The 22,572-nt window shown below is 33.0% G+C and overlaps 2 protein-coding genes and 1 pseudogene across 3 annotated transcripts in view; 1 reads left to right on the top strand and 2 right to left on the bottom strand.

The window, feature by feature from the left end:
- The window catches only part of LOC107419553 (rRNA-processing protein fcf2), a 76,798-nt gene that overhangs the window by 51,655 nt on the left and 2,571 nt on the right, over positions 1-22,572 (top strand). The window lies entirely within an intron of this gene.
- On the bottom strand, positions 3,568-5,567 carry LOC107419551 (mavicyanin). Its single transcript, XM_060814632.1, has 2 exons — positions 5,063-5,567; positions 3,568-4,171 (listed from the first exon to the last, which is right to left on the bottom strand). Exons 1-2 carry the CDS (start codon positions 5,241-5,243, stop codon positions 3,759-3,761), a joined length of 594 nt encoding a protein of 197 aa, XP_060670615.1. The 5' UTR covers positions 5,244-5,567; the 3' UTR covers positions 3,568-3,758.
- Positions 14,267-22,221, bottom strand: LOC107419550 (NAD(H) kinase 1-like; annotated as a pseudogene).

Genomic DNA, 22,572 nt, shown 5'->3' with positions numbered 1-22,572 from the left:
AAGTGAAGTGGGTCTTTAGGACCAAGCTCAATGTAGATGGTACTATAAACAAGCATAAAACAAGATTGGTAGAAGAGAATTATGTGCAGCAATCAGGTATTGATTGTGGAGATACGTTTGCACCAGTTGCAAGGCATGAGACAATCAAATTTCTACTAGCTCTTGCTGCTAAAGAAGGTTGGAAAGTTTACCAGTTAGATGTGAAATTTGCATTTCTAAATGGTTATTTGCAAAAAGAAGTGTATGTTGAACAACCTAAAAGCTTTGTTATTCAAGAAAAGGAAGACAAAGTTTATAAGCTGAAAGAAATGGTAGATTGAAGCTGGTTCATTGCAAGTCTGAGGTCCAGCTTGCTGATATTTTGACAAAAGCCTTGCCAAGAAAAAGGTTTGAAACATTAAGAAATGATCTTAGTGTTTCCAGCAAAAGTGTCAAGGAGGAGTGTTAGTGTAATAACACTTTTGTTGGTGTCTTAGTTCCTTTTTGATGTTTAGTTACTTTATATTCAGCTTTTTGGTAAAACACTGTTGTATTAGGTAACCAAAGTATGACTTGTCTTTTGGTGGTATGATTATTGCAATAGTAGGTGAAAAGTAGGTGATTTACTGTTGTAAGCTTATGTTTATATATTTTTGTCCAGAAATGAATGAAGCAAGTTTTTTGCACCAGAAAAAACTTCTTTTCTTTCCTTTCGTTTTGCTGTGTTTTTTGTCCAAAAATCCAACAGAGACCTTCACCAACAGGGTGACGATGATAAGGGACAAGTCAATGAGCCAAGAAGAGCTGTATCAGAGAGCAGAGGAGTTCATCCAAAAGTTAAAATAGGATGTGAGGTTGCAGAGGCAAGAATCCAATCAGCGTTTCATGGAAATGGTCAATCGAGGTCTTTGAAGAAATGGTCAGTCGAGGTATTTGAAAATTAATCTTTTAGCCTTTTTTATTTTTATTTTTACTTTTTTTTTATATGGGTTTAATATTGATATGTTTTACTTTGGCTTTATATATAGGAAGTAAAAATGAGATAGATTTGTCTATCTGATTGTGTTCTTCTACTCTCTATTGTGAATGGTATTTTGAAGCTATATTTTCATATGAGTTTTTGGTGCATTTGATGGTTTTGTAATGGTATTAGCATTTTTTGATAATTGTAATTAGCTTTTGCAATATGAATAATTATAACATATATATACATACCTATGGAGAGAGAGAGAGGATGTTGGAGATAAAAGAGAGAGAAATGATCGATGAGTGTGTGGTTACTGTGATTTTAATATGCAAGTACAGCTCCCCAATGTTGTCTTTGTATAATTAATTTTCACTCTGTTCTGTTGGTTTGTATCTCATATTTTATATATATATATATATATATATATTTTTTGATGGAAGATGTCTTTTGATAAATAAAGTATATTTGATGTCAGAAAATGATATTGCAACTGCTGTATATATGCTAAGGTCCATCTTAACTATCAATCAAAAGTGGTTTGGGAAATTTTATTATACATGCAAATTTCAAAATCATGGATTTTGGGGAGGTCTTTAAAACTATATATATATATATATATATATATTTAGCAAAAACAGAAAATTAAGTTGATTATTTATTGAAGTTTGCCAGCATTGTCTAACCTTAAAAGATTCTCCTACGAATTAGGAAAACAAAATGAAGAAACTATCGCATGTGTGCTATATGCTAATTTTGGAGTTTATTTGTATATTGATTGAATCATATTATTAATGATAACATATCTTAACTACATTTATGTTTGTGCTTAATTACTTTCTAACAGGTTAATTTTAAAAAAATTATAAAAAGAAAACCCAAAATTAAAGACTAAAAGTTTGTTAAAATTTGATAACTTTTCTCTTGAACATAAAAAATATCAACTAGTATTGATTGATATCGCTTCGTTTTTTGATAAGAGTTACCAGAGTTAGCCAAATGTGAGATCAGTAGGGAGGTGAGTATGGTCAACACTCTTAAGCACTCGGATGGTAGGTGGAATGAGGAGAGACTACAAAGGTTATTCGACAGAGACACCATAAGAAACATTCGCAAAATTCCATGCTCAATCGGATGTATTGAGGACAAGCTTATATGGAGTGGCAACTCTTCTGGTGGTTTCTCAGTGAAGTCTGCTTATATTATGGAGTTCTGGAATGAAGAACAAACTACTCCTTGGTGGAAGCATGTTTGGACAGCAAATATACATGAAAAAATCAAGTTCTTCTTATGGAAGCTGGCAAACAAGGGACTCCCTACAACTTCAAATCTCTTGGAACGAAATTTTGTTATTGAGAGAAGCAACTGTATTCATGGTTGCGGTTGCGTTGAGTCGGATAACCACCTCTTTTTCCACTGCCAGACAGCACGAGCCATCTGGTTTGCCACTTCCTGGAGCATCAAATGGGACTCCTTTGAAGATAAATCCTTAATGGAGAAACTGACATTGCTATCTGATCCTAAAGGAATTCTTCCAGTACATAGAAACGACAAGGAAGATTTTTTCATATATGCAACTCTCGTGCTGGAGCAAATTTGGTGGATTAGGAACAAAGCTATTTTTGATAATGCAACCTTTTCCTTGGAATGCACAATGAATCGGCTGAGAATCAGGTTCGAAGAGACAAGGAACATAGCGCTTAAGAAATCAGTGGAAGTCTCTGCTTTGAGACTCAAAGATTCTGCCTGGAGGAACCCACCTCCACATTGTATCAGAATAAACACAGACGCGGCAGTTAAGAGTGGTGCAAGTATGATTGGCATTTTAGCAAGGAACAAGCAGAAGGAAATACTTGTAATCAAAGCAGTCACATGCTGCTCGGACACTCCGGAAGTAGCTGAAGCTTTTGACGTGTTACAGGGGATGAAATTAGCAAAAGAAAAAGGATGGAACTATGTCTGTTGTGAATCAGATGCCAGAAACATAGTTAATAGTATCAACTACCCGGACAACTTCAAAAGTCACTGGGCAGCCGAAGGAGTTGTATCAGAAATTGTTCAGCTGAAAAGAGAATTTCAGGAAGCTCACGTAGTCTGGATCCCTAGGGAAAAAAACTTCCTTGCTCATTTTGTTAGCAGCTGGGCAGTTAAAAATGATATGTATGGTGTTTTACACTTAAATTCTCTTCCCAGCTCTTTCTTCTTTTATGTTAGCCAGGAGAGTGGCACTTAGCCTTCTCCTCTGCAGATGTTTTTCCGTGGCTTTGTTGGTTATAAAACTGTTTCTTTCAGCCAAAAAAAAAAAAAAGAGATTAGAAAGAGTTGACTTTTTCTGATTGGTTTAAAATCTATTAAAACATTGAAAAATGTCAACTAAGTTAACCTAGTCTAGCAACATATAACAACCTCAAATCCAAGTCAAACTTACCATTTCATATGACTAAAAGACCAAAAACTTGAACGTGTACGAATGAAACATAATCTGGATGTTTGATTTCAATATTCTTCAGAGTTAAGGTAAACTTTGAATGATAATATGAATTTGACTCAAATCTGTATTTTGGTACCAAAACATGATAAATAAATTCTGCATTCTTTAATTCATAATGGATTGTCCGTCGATCTATATCTTAAATTTATGAAAATCCTTTATATCTACATCATACTTGTCTATAAATCTCGTTTAGTTGACAATTTATTATACATTACCTGAACATACTCATATATACAGAGAAACGGAGAGAGCCATATGGTCTATTTCAAACGAAAAATGCTTAATTGCGCTTGATCAAAAAGTGAGGAAAAAGGGTATGCATTAGAAGGAAACTATTGGACAACATAAAACCAGCATCACCAGGACTATGATCACCAGGACATACCCGACGTGCAAGCTTTTCCCCACCTCTCCAGCTCCATAACGAGGATGTGCACTGGTCGCATCGCTTGGTGGGGAAGTGGTAGGGGAAGACGAAGGGCTTATAGTAGTAGGAGTAGTAATGCCATTGATGCTGTCGTAGGAGAGCTGAGATTTTACTTGGATGTGGAGTCTGAGGCCCCTTTTACAGTGATCTCCTCTGCTGCATATGAAGTACATGGGTCCCGGTTGAGTCAGTTTGACCACCGTCTTTCCGCTGTTGTACGTACGGATCGGGTGCGAGGCGTTACAGTTAAGGTAATCCAAGTGCTGCACTTCCAATACATCGTTGGCCGACTGGTTGTACAAGAACACTGCCAGAATACAACAAACAGTCCTTTTATTATTATTATTATTATATTTGTAACCAATTCGAGCAGTTAATAACCAATTTGATTCTTTTTTTCCAAGCAAACTGGTTATGCTAGCTGGAACAAAAGTTTGATATTAAAAAAAAAAAAAAAAAAGAAAAGAACAAAAAAAAAAAAAAGAAGCTGAATTGACATTTTGTTTTACAATGGCTTGATTTAAGAAAAAAGAAAAAAAAAAAAAAAAAAAAAAGCTGATTTTGGCAAAAAGGAGTCGACCGAAGAGTCGAGAACGGCCGAAAGTGGTGGACTTAATCTTCAGGGTTAAAATCTGATTACAAAACATTTTGGGGTAAAAATGAAATTTCCCAAAATTCTGGATTAAGGGTCTATTTGAAATTTCCAAAAAGTACAGGAGAAATGACGTGGCAGATTGCGTGGGTCATCTTCAATCTGTCATGGGCACGTGGGAGCTGGTGCGATGCTCCGCTGTTCTCCCTCAAACCTGATGTTTCTCGTCTCGTCGAGTATTTTCACCTGGTATAGACTTTAATACGAACAAAAAATTCTCTCTCTTGTGAATTGCTGCCGACTGTCAAACTCTCTTCTGGAGTTTTCCGAAGTTCTCTGTGAAATTTTAAACTCTCTCTTGGAGTTTTATTCAATATTCCTTTCTAGAATGAATGAGATTGAGATGGATATAAATATGGGAGAGCTAGACCCTTTTTATAAGCTTACAAGATTGGCTAGATGTTCTGGTTTTTCAATCAATTCTGACATTCAACATCAACTATTTTTATGCTGATGATGATGCAGTAACTATTGTCAAAAAATGATAAACTAGGCAGTGCAGACTTCACAGAAAATGAATTGCAAGAAATGGAGAGCGAATAGTACCTAAGAAGTCGCCGGCGGTGAAAGGGTTCGCTGCAGCCCAGTCGTGGAGATTGGATATGAGGTTCCAGCCGGTCTCTTTACCAACCATGTAAGTCGAGGCAGAAACGCACGGAAACAGCACCGATGTAATTATTATCACCACGATCGCTTTCACTTTCCATTTCGATCTAAATTCCACCATTTTCCTAAATTCAAAAAATTCCTTCACAATTTTCAGAATCGTCAAAAAGAGTTTTTTTTTTTTTTTTCTCTTTTTTTTATTGTTTTCTTTTTTTTTTTTATTTGTTTTTTAGATAGGAAAAGCCATTTGCATCACTTGCTCCTTCCTTCTATGACTCTGGTTCCTATCTATGACACTGGTTGCAATCTATGACTATTGTATAGAATGGTATAATTGCTCCTTTTTGTTTTTTTCCTTATTTTTCCTTTCATTTTTTAATATAATAATCTAAGCGTCATAAGGGTGACTTATTTTTGGCAATAAGAAAGAAGATAATGGATCCGGCAGTGTTAGTATGAAAGGAAAAGATGGAGTAGTGTTTAGGTAGACGCCTCTTTCCATCGATATTTGTCATGGAAAAGTCAGAAAGCCATTTTTGTTATCCACGTGCCCATCTCTGAATTATTCAAATAATATTAATAAAAATATTCAGAATCAAATTACTTAACTATTAAAAAATAAATTATCACAGAAAATTTATAAAAAAATAAAATAAAATAAGGGTGTAAAGTATTTCAGATTAATTTTATAACAAAAATCCTTTATAATTCAACATGTTACCCAATCAAAGTGGATAATTTTATGTTTAAGTGGACATAAAAAGGTGGCAACGTTTATTCTTTCTTTCTTTCTTTCTTCTGTTATTAAAAAAAAAAAAAGAAATTTTTTTATTATTAATGTTCTTTGAGTGGCCTTCAAAATTTCCGATTTCGAGTACTTAGGAAATCTAGACTACATGTACCATTCACTATGGTATTTATGTGTGTCTACAAAGTGGATGAAGTTAACTAGTTTTATTTTATTTTATAAATGTTTGTGTGTGTATATATATATATATATATATTAAAGAACTTTCTTAAATCTGTCATATATATATATATATTTTTTAAAGAACTTTCTTATATTTTAGACACATTATATTGCTCCAAATTTGATAAATGACCCGCTATTTTTGTTAAATTGTTTTTATTTGGTCAAAATTTAAATCAAAATTAAAATTAGATTAAAATATCAAAATTAAAAATTTGCACTTTCAATTAAAAAAATAAAAATAAATGTCCACATTAAAATCAAATCCAAAATAAATATCCTATTACCAAAAAAAAAAAAAATCCAAAATAAATATCCACATAAAAAAGTTTTTTAGACTATAATATCCACATAAAAATTGGAGGGCCTTTGTTTTTTTGCAACATTGGAAGCACGAAAATAGAACTTAACCTTGATATATATTTTTTTTCTTTTTCTCCACTTAATCCGTAGTCTATACAATAAGCAAGAAGTGGTAATTTTAATCTAGACCTTAAACGAAAAGTCGTATGGAATTTTGATCCATTTTACTGTATTGCGTTTGGCTTTGGTTTTCATGTATGTTTTATATTTACCCCTCTATTCCATTTCGTAGTTGCTCGATTTTTGACTGGGTTTTGATTTTATAACACGTTCCTTAGCTAAAACCAAAAAAAGTTGCTCGATTTGAACCTACAGTGGCAGCCATCACACAAGACAGCACGGAAATTAAAAAAAAAAAAAAAAAAAAGAGCATTTTTTTTCCATAAAGAAAATAGTAAGCTATAATTTATTTATTTATTTTATCTAAATTTGGGTATTGCAATATTCTTTCACTACATATATATATATATATATATATATATGTATTTCTCACTGATATATGAAATAAAACGCGTGTGTTAGATCTTCCTTCTTTAATATCAGTATAAAAAGAAAATGCAAAGGAAATAATCAAAGGATTTGAAGTATGTACTGAGGAAGGAAAACAAGACATGGAAATTGACAATTTTCCTTCCATAAGATGCGATCATAACAAGATGATGAGAAAAAAAAAATCATAGATTGTTTTGTATCAATTATTATAATTATCATTTTCAAAATAGATAATTTATAATAAAAATTCATAGTATTTACAAATAGATATAAAATTAAATAAATAAATAAATGTAAAAATTTACCTGGAAATAATCACGACCTATTCTATTCTTTAATTTACCCACTGCTGACTCCTTTTCTCTTCTCAGATTTCCAACTTGCTCTCTGTTTTCTCTTCTCTCACTCATCTTCTCAATCCGCATTGTTTCTCTTCTTTTTTTTTTTCTTTTTTTTTTTTGTCTTTTCTTTTTATTTTGATTGCCGATTCCTTTGAATTCAACAGCATCAAATTTCAAAGCCTCTTTTATGGAGATTGATTTGGATTTTTATGGACAAAAAACAAAATGAAGCATTTTTGGCAGTAAAAATTAAAAATAATAATAAAAAAAAATACATTAACTTTTAACAAAGGTTTTTAAAAAATCATTGCTAAATAAAAAAGAAAAGCCGACTTTTTTCCTATATATAAGTTTTTAACTAAAGTTTTTTAAAAAAGCATCGTTAAAAATATTTATAATAATTGATTTTTTTTTGGGCTATTTTTTTCAGAAAACCATCACTAAAATTTATTAATTATTTATTTATTTTTCTTCAGTATGTTCCTTCTTTTGTCTCTTTTTTTAATTTTTGCTTTTTTATTTATTTTTTTTTTTAAGGTCATTCTCTAGCGTGATTCCGAGGCAATATTCAGGAACCAAATCATTATGTTCATCATCAACTACATCTATACCTTCATCTGGATCTTCTTCTTTCTTAATCAGCTCAAATGGATCTTGTTATGATTCACAGCTGCTGGGGAAAAAAGGAAAAAGATAGCTTTTTTCTGCGTGTGGTTTGAATTTTTACACTACCCCTTCCCATCTCTAATTGATAATAATTTTTTTATTCCATTTATTTTTTGCTTTTTTTGAGCGTTGTCCTGGAGCTGAACGTAAGTAGAAAGACCTGTATTTTCTTTTTTTCTTTTTTTTTTTCTTTTTTTTGCTGGGGGATTCGCTTGGTTGATTAGCTTCTATGAATTTCAATACTCGTTTTGTCCTTTATCTCCATCTTCTAGAATTCATAAAAGTAATTATTTTTATTTTTATTTTATTTTATTGCGGTTTTTGTGTACACAGTTCAAGGAGTTAGCTTAGGCTTATGAGGTTCTGAGTGATCGTGGGAAACGTAAAATCTATGACCAATATGGAGAGGACGCACGTAAGGAATGGGTGGTAGCGGTGGAGCCCATAACCTCCAGTCTCCACAACAACAACAACCGGTCCAACAGGGATTTTTTTTTTTTTTTTTTTTTTTTTTTTTTTTTTTTTGGGGTTACCATTTGGAACCACTTCAAATGACACCATATTACCATCAGCAGTCATTATCATATGCTTTTAGATGACTGAAAAAAAAAAAAAAAAAAAAAGAGAGAGAACATTAGAAGCAGAAGCAAAAGAATACTTTAATATATAAAATATTCATTAGTATATAAATTAATATAGTCCATCATATTCCTAATCAACTAGAACTCAATTTTGATATATTCATTTATAATAACCTAATTTAAATTCTCAATTCCTATAACAATATTCAAATCCATAGTCTTGTTCTTTTTCTTCAATTATTATTTTATAATGTTTTGTTTTTCTGTTCACTGCTAATATTTTATAGGATCTATTATACATCATTTTTAAAATTAAAAAAAACACAAATCGAAGCGTATATATATATATATATGATCTACTATCTAGACAGGCACAGCAATCCAGTAGCTACAGGTGATGACAATATTTGAGTTAATATTACCACAAAATATTTGAGTAAATATTATTAACAAAAACCATATTAAAATTGAAAACAAGAAGGTATATATTGGCAAACATAAGAGGAAATAAAATGAAAGAAATCAATTTTATCATAAAACAGGTGCATCCATATGATATCAAACGCGTAATTATATGTAAAATAATTTTACTGTCCAATTATATATAAAATATAATTTTAGAAGAAATTTTTACTTCCATTTCCAGCATATACCGGACCCCTGCAAGCTGTAAACCATTTATCAATTTGATTGATTTGGGTTGAAGCCTGCCCTGCAAAGAAAAAACAATGGGTTGGCTTTTGAGTGCGACTTCCAAGCCCCAAGATTTGAGTTTTTCAGTTTATTTCTTTCTTCTTCTAATAAGTACCCAATTATTACATTTCATTAATGCACCCAGTCTTTAGCATATAGTTTTCCATATGTCTGTGTCTTTGCTTCCTTTTTCTTTTTTATTTGCAGTTTTTGCAATTCTCTTTGTATTTTATTTATTTCTTTGCCTTATCATGGCAATAATTATAATTATAATGCTATTGAAATTAGTATTTCATGATTTAATATGGTTACTTCAAATTGGAAAAGAAAAAAAAAATCAATTAAGCACGCTTGATTAGACTTTTCTTTTTAATTAAGAGTTATATAACACGATCTTAGCACATGCTTTACTTTTTTAAAAACACCATAGTTGAATATATCCACTTTATGTTTAATTTAAATTGATTGTTACAGGTTCTTATGTGAAGATATTTCATAAAATATGGGGAGTGATGTATAAATAATTGAAAATTCAGGGACTGAAAATATAACTGTAAGCCTAACTGAGTCCAGAGTGGCAGCCCACCATGGCAATGGGCTTTCACTATCAGAACCGTATATTCTAGACCTGGCAATTTGGATCATGACACGGCGACACGATTCGAAAACGACACGGAATAAATGAGTTTGAGTTTATTATAAATGGGTTCGGGTCATAATCGGGTCAACCCGTTTAACACGATTATTAATCGTGTCATTTTCGGGTTGACCTGTTTAACTCGAAATTGACCCGTTACGACCCATTTATTAATCGTGTCATTTTCGGGTTGACCTGTTTAACACAATTATATACCTATTACAACCCATTTAAATTTAATTTTAAATTAATATTTTATCACTAATATAATATTTAATAACTAAAAAATATTATAAATTAAAAATTTTATAAAAATAATTTTCTATTATTAATTTTTTAAAAACAAAAAATACATATTTAATAAGACAAAAACATAAAAATAAAAAAAAATAAAAAAAATTTCAGGTTAATAGGTTAATTTTCGGATTAACGGGTTAATAGGTTAGTTTTCGGGTTAATAGGTCAATTTTAGGTTAACGGGTTAATAGGTCAACATGACCCATTAAAATAATCGTGTTAAACGGGTCGTGTCGTGTTGACCTGTTTATAAACAGGTCGGATTAGTGTTTTAGGTACCTGACACGATTAATAAATGGGTCGTGTTCAGATTAGGCATTTTTGACCCGATTATTAAACGGATTAACACGAACACGATCCACCAACCCGAATTATCAGGTATAGTATATTCCCACCAACCCCCTCCCAATGAGAAAATCTTGGGTGCATGGTGCCAGCTCAGCTGATATTTGTTGACATGTGTTAAAAAATAATATTATAATGCTTCAATATTTATATCCTCTTGCACCATTTTAATACTTCAATACTTACATTCTCTTACTTTAAATGATGATTTGACTTATGATGTGATAATTTTTTAACACATATCAACAAAGCATTGGGAGTGGTATCAGTTGACCTGGCACGCACCCAATATTTTCTCCCTCCCCACAGAGAAAATCTTTGCATGCATCTCTGGTACCAGCTCAGTTGGTTCCTCTCTTCAAGTGATTTAATGCCACATGTAAGAAATTGTCTGCATTCCAGCTGATATTTCACGAGCGGATTTTTCTTCCATTTTTATCTCCTGAGTATACCCACCATGACTAAACACTTTTGAAATCTAGCGGAGTCTCATTTAAGATTGCGGTATATTTTTTCTTAGGTAATGGTCATAATTGCAGGTTTCATGCTTGTTTATCTTCCGGCTCCCACTGTTTCTCACCGACCACCAATTGCAGTAAACGCAGGGCAACTTGCTAAGTTCTTCCATGTTAACCAAGATATCAAAAGAGCCCAAATAGAATACCAATAATAAAAGGCAAAGCCCAATAGAAACTATCTAGAACAGCCTACGTGCACAATTACTTAATTACTTACGTGTAACTCATCCATTTCTTCCGAGGCAACTTCCAGGACGTTTCCTTTTATACATTTTATTATTTTATCAATTAATGTTGGAGTTCTAGGACTGTAATATAAATATAAATGTATTTTCTTAAAGGAATGAACAGTAGATAGAGACATTTATTCCTACATTGCGGCGCAAAATACCCCTTTTCTAATGCATTCCCGGTTATGTTTCTTCCTGATTGGTGAACTGATGAACTTGTCTAATCTTTTGCCCATCTTAGAATATGGGTTACTAATATGATCCTTAAATTCTATCCACAAAATTGCTCTCTCTGGAACATCGTATTCACTACTTCAAAGGATTAGTGCGATAGTGGTAAGAAGATTTTTGCTGACCTGCTTGTATTTTATCATAATTGAAGTTAAATGAATCACATGTTTATAATATCTTGATTTTTCTTCATGCAGCGTAGTGGGACCAAGCTTTTTGCAGTTGGAACTGCTTCCTCACTGGTTAGTTTTCATATAACTTTTCTGATTGGTATTTCGAAATACTGTTCCATTATTATCGGTAGAGTGTTTTGTTTGTCATTTCTTTTTCTTTACGTGTCCATTTGTTATGTGGAGCAAGTACAGAAAAATAAAAGGGACAAGAAAATTTACAGCCTTTTCTTTCTTCTACCTGATTTTTACCAAGTCTGACCAATGGAATCTCTTTAAATTTAGCGCAAAGTGCAAACATTAAGACACATTTGTTCCTAAAATTTGCAATATCACAGTTTTCTTGGGGCTTTGTGACTATACATTTTTGGGAAACTATTGTTTGTTTTGATATTCATATGATGGATTGGATTACATGGTAACATTTCCTACCTTAACTTCTTTTCTAAATGAAAGTTTGGAACATATATTTTAGTTACAGGTCTGATCCCTTTGGCATTTTTCTTTGCTCATTTTTAACCAAGATGGACAAGGCGCTTACTAATGGTGGACATCTTGAAGTTTCTGACAGGTACCAATTCTTGGTTGGAATTATTGAACAACGGATAGTGGAACCCTTACTACACCAAGACAAGCTTATGGTAAGTGCAATATGCTTTGCTGTTAGGACGGGCAACACATTCTTGGGTTCATTATTGTAAGCAATTTTTTTCCCCCCCTTTCTTCTGAACCTTTTTTCATTCTAAAGAATTTTGTTTTTCTCCTTGGTGATGCACATCTTATAACTATGTCTTACAACTTTGTATCGCAGGTGGGTGGACTATGCACGTTGGATAGGAATCCAGTGGGAGAATGGATGCATTTCTTAATTTGATTCTTTTTATCTTATAAAAGTGAAGTTGGTCTGCCCCACTATAAGATGTTGCATGAGTAGGTAGATTGAAGTATTGGGGATTCAAGGGAGGTTTGGGTGCTGCTAGGACATATAGACTTTTTCTTTTCTCCTACTATTTATACTGCTAATTACTCAACTCAGCTGTCTTATTTTTGTTATTTTTTTTCCCTTTTTGTTTTTGTTTATGTTCTTGATTCGCATTTTTCTTTTCCCTTATGAATTTTCCTCCTACGCTTTCTGCATGTTATAAGGATTGTGCTACAGAAATGTCAAACTGTTGAAACATTTTTTGTAATTTGGAATGATGTTTTGTACTTTAACGGAAGAAACTTTACATCCCTGTTGAACCCCTGTATGGATTTATTATTATTATTTTTTTTCTATGTCGTTGAGTTTTTCAAACATTGTCTTAGAATAGATAAAAGTAATACTTGGCCTTTTAGGCTCCTACAAAATGATTTTTTTTTTTTTTTTTTTTTTGAAGTTTAATATAATTATCAGGGATTCAGGATGGCACTTTTGAGCTATATTTCTCGTAATTGGGCTTTCACAAGGAGTGACCTATCTTCAATACCAACTCAAATCTAAAACAAACGTGCTAGAGTCTGATACAGATCTCGGCCCAACCTAAACTTGCAATAAGCTTACTGGATCAAATATTGGGGTGTTGACCTTAATTTCTTTGTTTCTTAGCGTTGACGTTAATTTCTAATTCTAAAATTAAATGACGAATATTCCTTTATTCTAAATGTCATATTCTTTCTTAACATTCACATGTGTTTTCTAACACGCACGTTTGCTATATGGAATAAATTTGGGTATTTAAAAAAAAAGAAAAAAAAAAAAGAGAAGAAAATCTTAAAATTAAAGACTAAACACTAAATCTAACTTAATATAGCAATCAAACATAACAATAACTATTTTTTTTTTTTAACTCCCATTAATAATTATTCCTCTGTATAGCAAACGTGTTAGGATATTATTTCATCTTTCATGCATGCCCTGTATTCGACCTTGGTAGTGTTCATGCCAGCCTCATGTAAAACACTGCAATAATAATCTCTTTCTTCACCCTGAAAACACGCACACAGGTGATTATAATTATTGAGATTATTGCATATAATATAACAAAATTCTTTTAGATTATATTTTGTTTTATTATTATTTTCTTTTTTTATATTTGTCGACACTGCGTGAAAATCCTGGTTCTGCCCTTGATTCTTGTTAAAGCTTGATAACACATGTGGAAATGCATGGTGCTTAAGCATATTTCTGGTTTTTTTTTCCTTTTTTTTTTTTTAATTATAATATTCTAAACTTGTTGTAAATTAAAACCAAGTTCTATAAGAGAATGTGAAAAGGGCTATTATGCATATATCATGAGCCCTAGCAAGCCAAGTGCATTTATTGGCAAAATGTGGGTAACTTTTCTTCTTTCAGAGGTGGGAGTTACCACTCAGTCTCACGCCTTAAGATAGGCCTTAAGGCGTGAGAATCATATGTCAGTAAATTATGTATCATTTATTTATATACATAAGTTTTGTGTATGCATTGCCTATGCTTGGATGTATAATTAAGTATGCTTGTTTTCATAATTGAAGATTTGGCCTCTATATACATATAGCATACATGATTTTCCTCTTTGTGCAGTGCAGAGTAGAAAAAAAAACTATAACAAGCTTTTCCACCTGTGTGCGGAGGGAATAGATGAAACATAACCATAATACAGAGTTTCTACATTAACAATTTGGATAACTAGTTTACTTAATGATAATAGTTTTACAAATTTTTCAGGAGAAATTGGACGACATTAACCGTTGACATACAGTACTTCCACATGGTTTGGAACTTTCTAGAAGTATATTACAAATACATGCTATTCTTCAGATTGGGGGGAGCATCGAAAACCAAAAAAAAAAAAAAAAAAAAAAGTTTTTAGAATTGGTTTCCTTCTTTTTCTTGAAAAAACTAATAGGTCATATTCCAATGGGATTTTGTTTTCATCTTTCAAGGCTAACAATGGGTACAAGGGAAAAAATATTAGTTATGATGAATCCCGAGGCCCATCAAAAGACTGAGTCTTTCTCAGAGTCCAGTGGAGGCCCTGATGCAAGCTCCGCAAGAAGTCGTTGGTGGAATCAACTAGACATGCTGTAGGCCAAGGAGCCATGCTACATACAGGTGCATCCCCACGTTTTAACTGTTTCCTGTCCTTGCCATCAAACGATGCCCATGCCTGGCTTCTGCAATTGAAGGGCACTTGCACACCTATGGTTACATGCTCCGGTAATATGAGAGGACAGAAGGACAAGGAATGTGGGCATATTGGTGTAAATAGGATGCCAGGAAGCTGCAAAGATGGAAAACAGAATTAATATTCATTATAACAATACAGATCATGGTAATGACATGTTCCCTTTCTGACATCATATGTTGCCATGCCAATCCTTTTCTATCCTAACATTCAATTGAAATATGCATCAAACAACAACTTGTGGATACACTTCTTTGACTCCAAACTAACAGAATATGTTCCCAAGCCATATATGCACTAAAATGGTGCCTGAATATACCTGGGGATGAACCACTGATCCACCAGCTGCCAATGAATATGCAGTACTCCCAGATGTTGTTGATAGAATTAACCCATCCCCTTGGACACTTTTGACAAACGAGTTGTCACAATAGCATTCCAAATTTACGAGGTATGATGATATCCCACTGTTGATTGTAACCTCATTCAACACAAGTATTGGTTCTTCAGTTTCGTACTCATTTTTGGCATCATCTCCGATAACATGGCACTGCAAACGGTGGTGCAATGTGATAGTAATTGGACCCTTTAAAACTGAGTCAAGGCACTCTCTGTAATGCTCACTGTCTGAAGTATGCTATAGATCACCATTTCATCAAAACATGGAAGAGGCAATAGGCATGTCAAATCAGAAAGATATTCCGTGACTAAGAAGTTTTAAACAACAATGTATTCAGAAGATTGGTTGTTTTATGCTCGAGAAAAGAATATGCAACATATTCTTGAGCATACAAAAAGGGGTCATAAAAGCCCAGGGACCCTAAAGAAAATGGAACAACAGGAGGAATTGGTCCTTTGTACATGGATGCCGCCTGCGCAAAAAGGGTAGGCAGTCATTAAACCCAAGAGTCCAAGACTTAGATACTAAATGGAGAAAATCTATTAAAATTGTGCACCAATATAAAGTGGACTTGGCTTCAATTGCAAAAGGTTCTAGACCTTATTTAGAAGAAAATATGAACTCCCTGAATGAGACATAGTATTCAGCAGCTTACACCGAACTAACTGAAAAGTTTGTAATTTACTAATAAAAGTAGGATGCTAGACACTACGCTATGGTCTAACTAAGATAACTAGTTTATGATTCAAGCGCCCATATAACATGAAATTGCATCAAGAAAAGAGGAGTGATTTGTCCCTTGATTTTGGTATTAACAGATATTACTAAAATTTCCTCTCCTTCTCTCGTTTAATTAAGTAAAATGTTAATCCACCCCGTAAAACAAAAAGAAAAAGAAAAGAAATCCCATGGACTAAACAAGCATTTAGTAACCAAAGAAAAGGAAGTTTTTAGTTTTTTGTTATTTTTTTTTTTTTTTTTTTTTTTTTTTTTTTATGGGGGAAAAAAGACACTTAAGTACATAAGCTTTATAATACTAATTATCTAGACTACAATTGATGTTTCAGGTAAAGTAATATACAAGTTTATTTTCCATGTCCTCTTTTCTTTATTTGCTTAATATATCCACAGATTTTCTTCATGAGTACCACATGTTTGTTGCCACAGTACTCTTTTTTCCCCCCGTTTCACCAGGCCATAGTGAGGACGTGTTATTGGGTAATACATTTACAGCACATAACACCCTCAAGCCGCCTTACTGTGTTTTCGACCATCCTTGAAACTATTTTGTTTTTAACAACTACTTCCAAATGCTTTCATTACAACAGATCAGATTGATAAGTCCACAAAATATAGAACAAACAGATATCCAATGAAAGTACTGACAAAGACTTGCCACAATAACATGATAGCTATTACTGTTCTTAAGTTCAAAAACATTATCATCACATACCCAGAGGACAGTTCCATCCCCACCCAGAGTTACCACATGATCAACTTATGTATGCAGGAGCATAATTGCATTAGCTGTCAAGCAACAATATGAAACCCTAAATAACAAAGTCACAAACCAAATTAAAGTATGAAATAACGTTACATCATGTTAGTTAAATAAAAGTGAAATGTATAGTCAGACACTTGTATGGCTCTTAATATAGATTTTGTGTGTAAGTCACTGTAAATGGCATTAAAAATAAAAAATAAAAAATGGAAACAACTCCTGAAGGTCAAATCAATTGCTTCAAGATAGAAATGTCAGCTCCCAAACCAGAAAAACAAAACAGCAGATTTTTTCATGGTTAATTCAAAAAATGTCAATGCTTACCATCTTTCCAGGTGCGAACAAAGTTGAAGTCAGATGATTCAGATAGAAGTTCAGCTCTCACACATGGTTCCACCTAAATGTCTAACTTTTTCTGCGCTCTCAGCCATCTGGTAATTAAAGATGAAGAGTAAGGAAGGAAAAAGATTCGGCCCAAAATTGGTAATATAGTTACACAGCCAAGAGCAAGCAAAGTCCAGGTATCAAATCAAATTAGAGCTCCTTAACTTCACAATTTTTTAGTGAGTAAACAATTGAATGTAGATGCCTATAACTCCTATATCAGCCGAGTAATGGAAGAGATCGTGATGAATTGTATTGCAGCACACTAGCATATAGATAAAATTTAGAAGCCATTCCTAGACAGATTCATATCATATCTTGAATTTATCTGAGCTCAAATCTAGCATAATAATGAAAGTTTACTTCCAGAATAGCAGAAAAGTAAGGATATCTCAATATCCACACCAGACCATTTCTATACACAGAATTTGAACAGAAGTTGAATGTGGTTTGGTCAATACAAGCACAGTCTGTGGGTCAGATTCCCACCTCAAAGAAATCTGAGATAAATATGAGTTTTTAATTAGACAAAAAATGGGATACACCTGCAAAGTGAATTCAACACTTAGATGAACAGAACCCTGCAGACCTTTGTTGCAGTTTTAGGTAACTAACAGAAAGGTCAAAAAAATATAAATGATTGTCCACTGCTAGTGGGTAAAAGAGAAATTGTTATGCATAGACAGCATATAACATCTGTCTACCGCTATGCTCAGCAGTGGGTATATTTCCTCTTTCAAAAGAGACAATGTCATGCTTGTGTTGGTCACTGTGTTCACCTTTGCACCACCATGAAAGTTTAAACGATGCCTGCCTCAAGCAAATATCGTTTTAGTAATATAATCTGACAAACCAGTGCACCAACATTGTTCAACAATTAAATATCTTCTAGTATGCGTACATGTTCTTCGTATACGGCGTGACTATCACATATTACAATATGTTCTTAATATACAGCGAGACTATCTTAACCATCCAGACTCTCTCCACATTATATGATTGAAAAGAGCTCATCATAATAAAATTGCAATAGATATACAAGGGGCTCATGGGTTACTGTGCTTTATCTGGTGATTCTTAGAAAACAATTAAAAGAAGATATATATATATAAAATAATGCAGGTGCTAAAATTGAATTAAAGAGATGCAGCTTAGCTGGACTGACGAAATATATTATAAAACTACCTTTCTCATAAATTTATTATTAGGAAGAAAATTGGGATCAGAATCAGCTTCCCCATCTCGAAGAACCTCAAGAGAACATATTCCATTCCTCCCACAACAGTATTCAGGTTGCATACTAGATTGGCTAGCCAAGGTCTCCATCCTCTCATCATGATGCTCTTTAAGTGATTGCTCTGTAATGTCATCCAGAAAATTCCATGATTAATTAAAATTATGAAGTACATAAAAGAAAAAGATAGGCAGAGGGGGGGGGGGGGGGGGGGGGGGGGAGAGAGAGAGAGAGAGAGAGAGAGAGAAAGAGAGAGAGAGAGAGGGGGCAAAAGTCAGTACATGGGCTATCACGAATTTACAGTGGAGCACTAAATCTTAGTGGTCAAACCATATGGTGAATTATATTGGTTCTAACTTTCTATAACTATATCTTTGACAAGCATATTTTGGGTCACCCAAGGAAACCACCATCTCCAAATTACAGTTCGCTAGAAATCAATTTGTTTTCCCCAATAAAGTGAGTCCAAATTATATGTGTGGTCTTTTGCCGCAAATATGCTTTATAAGGACAACAAGTCATTTCACCAGCAAAATATGCATGCATTACCACGCTTGTGAATCAACATATGTTTTTCCCTCCTGGTCCTTGTAGAGCCTATAACTGAAGCAAACCTCACATTTTAAAGAGTAGAACGGGAAATTGTCTTCTGTAAAAACATCTACGAGGTTTTCTTTAATGGAAGCATCGATATGACTACTGAATTTGCGGAAGACAAAGCAAGTACCTTCAGATATTCTCCTACTTGAATCCTTGGCAGAATAAAGCTTATGATTCCCATTGCATTACATACAGAACTTTGAGTCCACCAATTGCAAAGCTTTTCACAAAGTTCTTTGCCTGAGAGTGGAATACCCACAATCTGATAATGAGTCCAAATTTGATTAGCAAGCCAGCGGATACAAAATAAATTATCCAAGTTTCAATATTTGGATGGGAATCAAGAAGTCTGCTGAGTATTGTGGCCAAAAAAATCCACAGAAACATGGAAACTTTTCTTTTTCTTATTCGGATAATAAAATTTTGCTGCTAGTAGAAACAAATGAAAATAAAAGAATGAAAAAAGAATTTTGAGTTCTCCTCCAGAAGAAAGAACAAAGAAAGGAAATTCTCCAGAATTATGATGTCAAGGACGAATAAAATAAGAAAAAAGGATTGGGCAATGAGTGCTAATTAAAGGCCTATGATTATAATACCTTTTAGATGACAGAGAGAACAATGGTTGCAAATTTTCTATGGCAGCAGCAACTAGAACTGAAAACTAAGATACAATAAAGGGAATCAAGTACATTTGGCCGTGGTGAAGGTGGTGAGAGAATGGTAGAACAACTGGCACAACATATGGAAGAAGTCAAAACTTCTAGAGTGCACACATATGATAGGCACAGTCTCGTTGATTGGTCAAAAAGGATCCAGAAGTCTGAAGCTTCATGCTAAGGCTTTCTGGCTTAGAAGTTATAGAATACAAAAAGGATCCAGAAATGTGAAGCTTCATACTAACGCTTTCTGGCTTAGAAGTTATAGAAAATATGGAATTAAGCAAAGAGCTAAAATGTCTTCAATGTTTAATCCAACAAGATGCAGACTATAGATCCACTAGCTAGACCTTTGGCGGTACCATCTTTTAACTATTATTCATTTATTTATCCCTTCATTTTCTGTCTACCATTATTTCATTAATTTTATATTTCTACCTTAATTCTAGATCAGAAATGGAGAGGGGACAAAAAATAAAAATAAAAAATAAAGAAGATATGCTCCAGAACACTATCTGAAGACCTCGACCTTGATGAATGCGACTAACATGAGTGGAATCGCCTTTCATGCTTCCAGGTAGATATTGTCTTACAGGCATTATGGGATGTGGGTGTAAAAAGAACCTCTAGTGTTGGATTTTCTATGAAACAGTAAAGCAATTCAACCTAAGGATCGTTTCAAGAGACAAGAGGAAACATGAATCTTTCTATTCATATTTATCTTTTTGAAAGGGGTATATTTCACTATATATTTGTTAGATAAAACTGAAAAAAATTAGACCAGAAAGTGGAGTAAAGAATTTTTAGAATCTTATTATCAGAATCTAGAAAGTCTTTGTTTTATATCATTTATAGTTAGTGATTATTGTCAAATATAATAAAAGACAGAGCATATCAATAAATGTATGGTATTCAATTGTTCAAAAACCTTTATGTTCCAACTGCAAATTCTGCATCCTCTCCAGCTCATATTTACGCTTCCATTCAGCAGCCTCAGCTTGAGCGAAAGCCTTTCCTTTGGCAGCACATCTTAATGCCTTTGCAACAGCTACAGATTGGTTGTATACCATATAAGCATCATACTTTACACTTAGACAATGTGACAGATAATAGTGCCATTTAATACTATAAACTTCAAAAGATAAAACATGATCATACTTCTCATAGCCTCTGAGAACTCTATAAGGTGGTCATAAGACCCCTGAACAGGAGATTCTTGAATAAGTTCCTGCACTGGCTTCTCCAAATTTAGAAGAGAATGTGAACTGAGAAAACCATTCTCTGATTGTGAGCATGAAACGCTAGCTTCACCCTGCCCACAGGAAGCATCTTAGGATTACATACTGAGTAATGTAATCGAACTGTAACAAGGGTAAGTATCGGTCCTTTTTGGTAAATGCATTGTACAATAGAGAATAGCTAGAATTATATAGAAAGTAAATGAAGAAATAGCATATCGATTGATAATTGAAAAGCAGTACGTAGACAGAGTTTGTAGATTTTTTTTCCCCTTCTTTGTTTGCTTGTTGGCACATTAGTTAATCAACTAATATCTTTATAAAATTCCAACAATGTCACAAAACCAACTCAACCTTAGATTGGGTGGTTAAAGTTTCAACAATGGTTAAACAGGTCTTAAATTCGCATCTTACTATTAAAAGAAAAACAAAAATCTAATAGATGTTCATCGTTTAAGATTAGAAATGATATAACGTTGAACAGTAACGGTTGCACTGCACTGTGTTTGTTGTTAACTACTTAAACTTCCACCAACATTTCTCAGTTTGCTTATGTTATATATTTTAGGATTATCTTCCGTGGCATGTCCAACAAACTTCTCTGCACATATGGATCAAAAAGCTAATGTCCCAAAAAAATACAGACAAAAAACAGTGCTTCAATCATTTTTTTAGCAGTGTGTCGTCATATCCATAAGAGCAAATGATTGGTTAAGGTTTCCAAGCAACTACCATTGACTAAATTTTGTACAACCATAGACCAATACATAACATAACCGCATGAGTCTTTCCTAGTACCACAGACATTCCAAATTGGTCCACAGGCACATATTTCTTCCAACAAAACCAGCTTATTCAACCTAACAAAAAAAATCCCAGCTGCCTCCATATATCAATCAAAACCAAAAAAGAAAAATAAATAAAGTCCACTCTAATAATAATCTTGAATTCTTGAAAAAACAATAAAAGAATAGATAAATCTTTCAACTCCAACAGCATTTTTGTTTTTCCTTGATCCCAATTAAGTTCACTTGGCACTGATCATAGTCACGCAAAAACAGTAACCAACAAAAAAATAAGATAAAATAAAATCTTTACAAACAGAAATTCAAACCCTAAATCATCAAAGATGTCACAAACTTCAACAATAAATAAATATATACATATATATAACATATATATATATATATATATAGCGAGAGAAAAGAAGGAGTATTTACAGAAGAATTGAGCTTGCTGGGAGACATGGTTTGAATCCCTTTCTTGTTGTTGTCCTTCGTTGTGAGAGCTTTAAAAAGGTGCAAGGAAGAAAGAAATCAGGCTTTTTAATTTTTTGCACTCACATTTCACTGGGAAGATAGACAGTTATTCGTTACAGTCTGACCATTGATGAGAATAAAAATAATAAAAATAAAAAGAGAGATTGAGATTTTGGGTTGGGATTGTAGAGCCCACAATCAACGTGTGGCGATCCAAGCGAGTGTATGTTACATCTTATTTTGACAAATTTTTTTTTTAATAAATTATCTAAATACACACTATCTTTTTATATTATATTGTATGAATTTATATTTTTATATATAAAAATAAAAATATTCTACCATATCAATTAATTTGAATGATTATTTAAATAAATTTATTTTTTAAATTAAAAATAATTATATAATTAAATATTATTAATTAACAAATTATTATTAATAGTTATAAATAATAACACTTAATAATTTTATTTCTAAAACAAAACCCAATAATTA

The sequence above is a fragment of the Ziziphus jujuba genome, chromosome 2 (genome assembly GCF_031755915.1).
Source record: "Ziziphus jujuba cultivar Dongzao chromosome 2, ASM3175591v1".
NCBI lineage: Eukaryota > Viridiplantae > Streptophyta > Magnoliopsida > Rosales > Rhamnaceae > Ziziphus > Ziziphus jujuba.
Note: the sequence above shows the minus strand (reverse complement) of the source record. Positions and strands in the feature narration are given on the sequence as shown.

What these genes read in the sequence shown, in the direction of transcription:
- LOC107419551 (XM_060814632.1), bottom strand. Translation starts at nt 5,243, where the DNA reads ATGGTGGAATTTAGATCGAAATGGAAAGTGAAAGCGATCGTGGTGATA. An exon ending in CACCGCCGGCGACTTCTTAG is followed by an intron (nt 4,172 to 5,062) that starts GTACTATTCGCT and finishes GTATTCTGGCAG; the next exon opens with TGTTCTTGTACAACCAGTCG.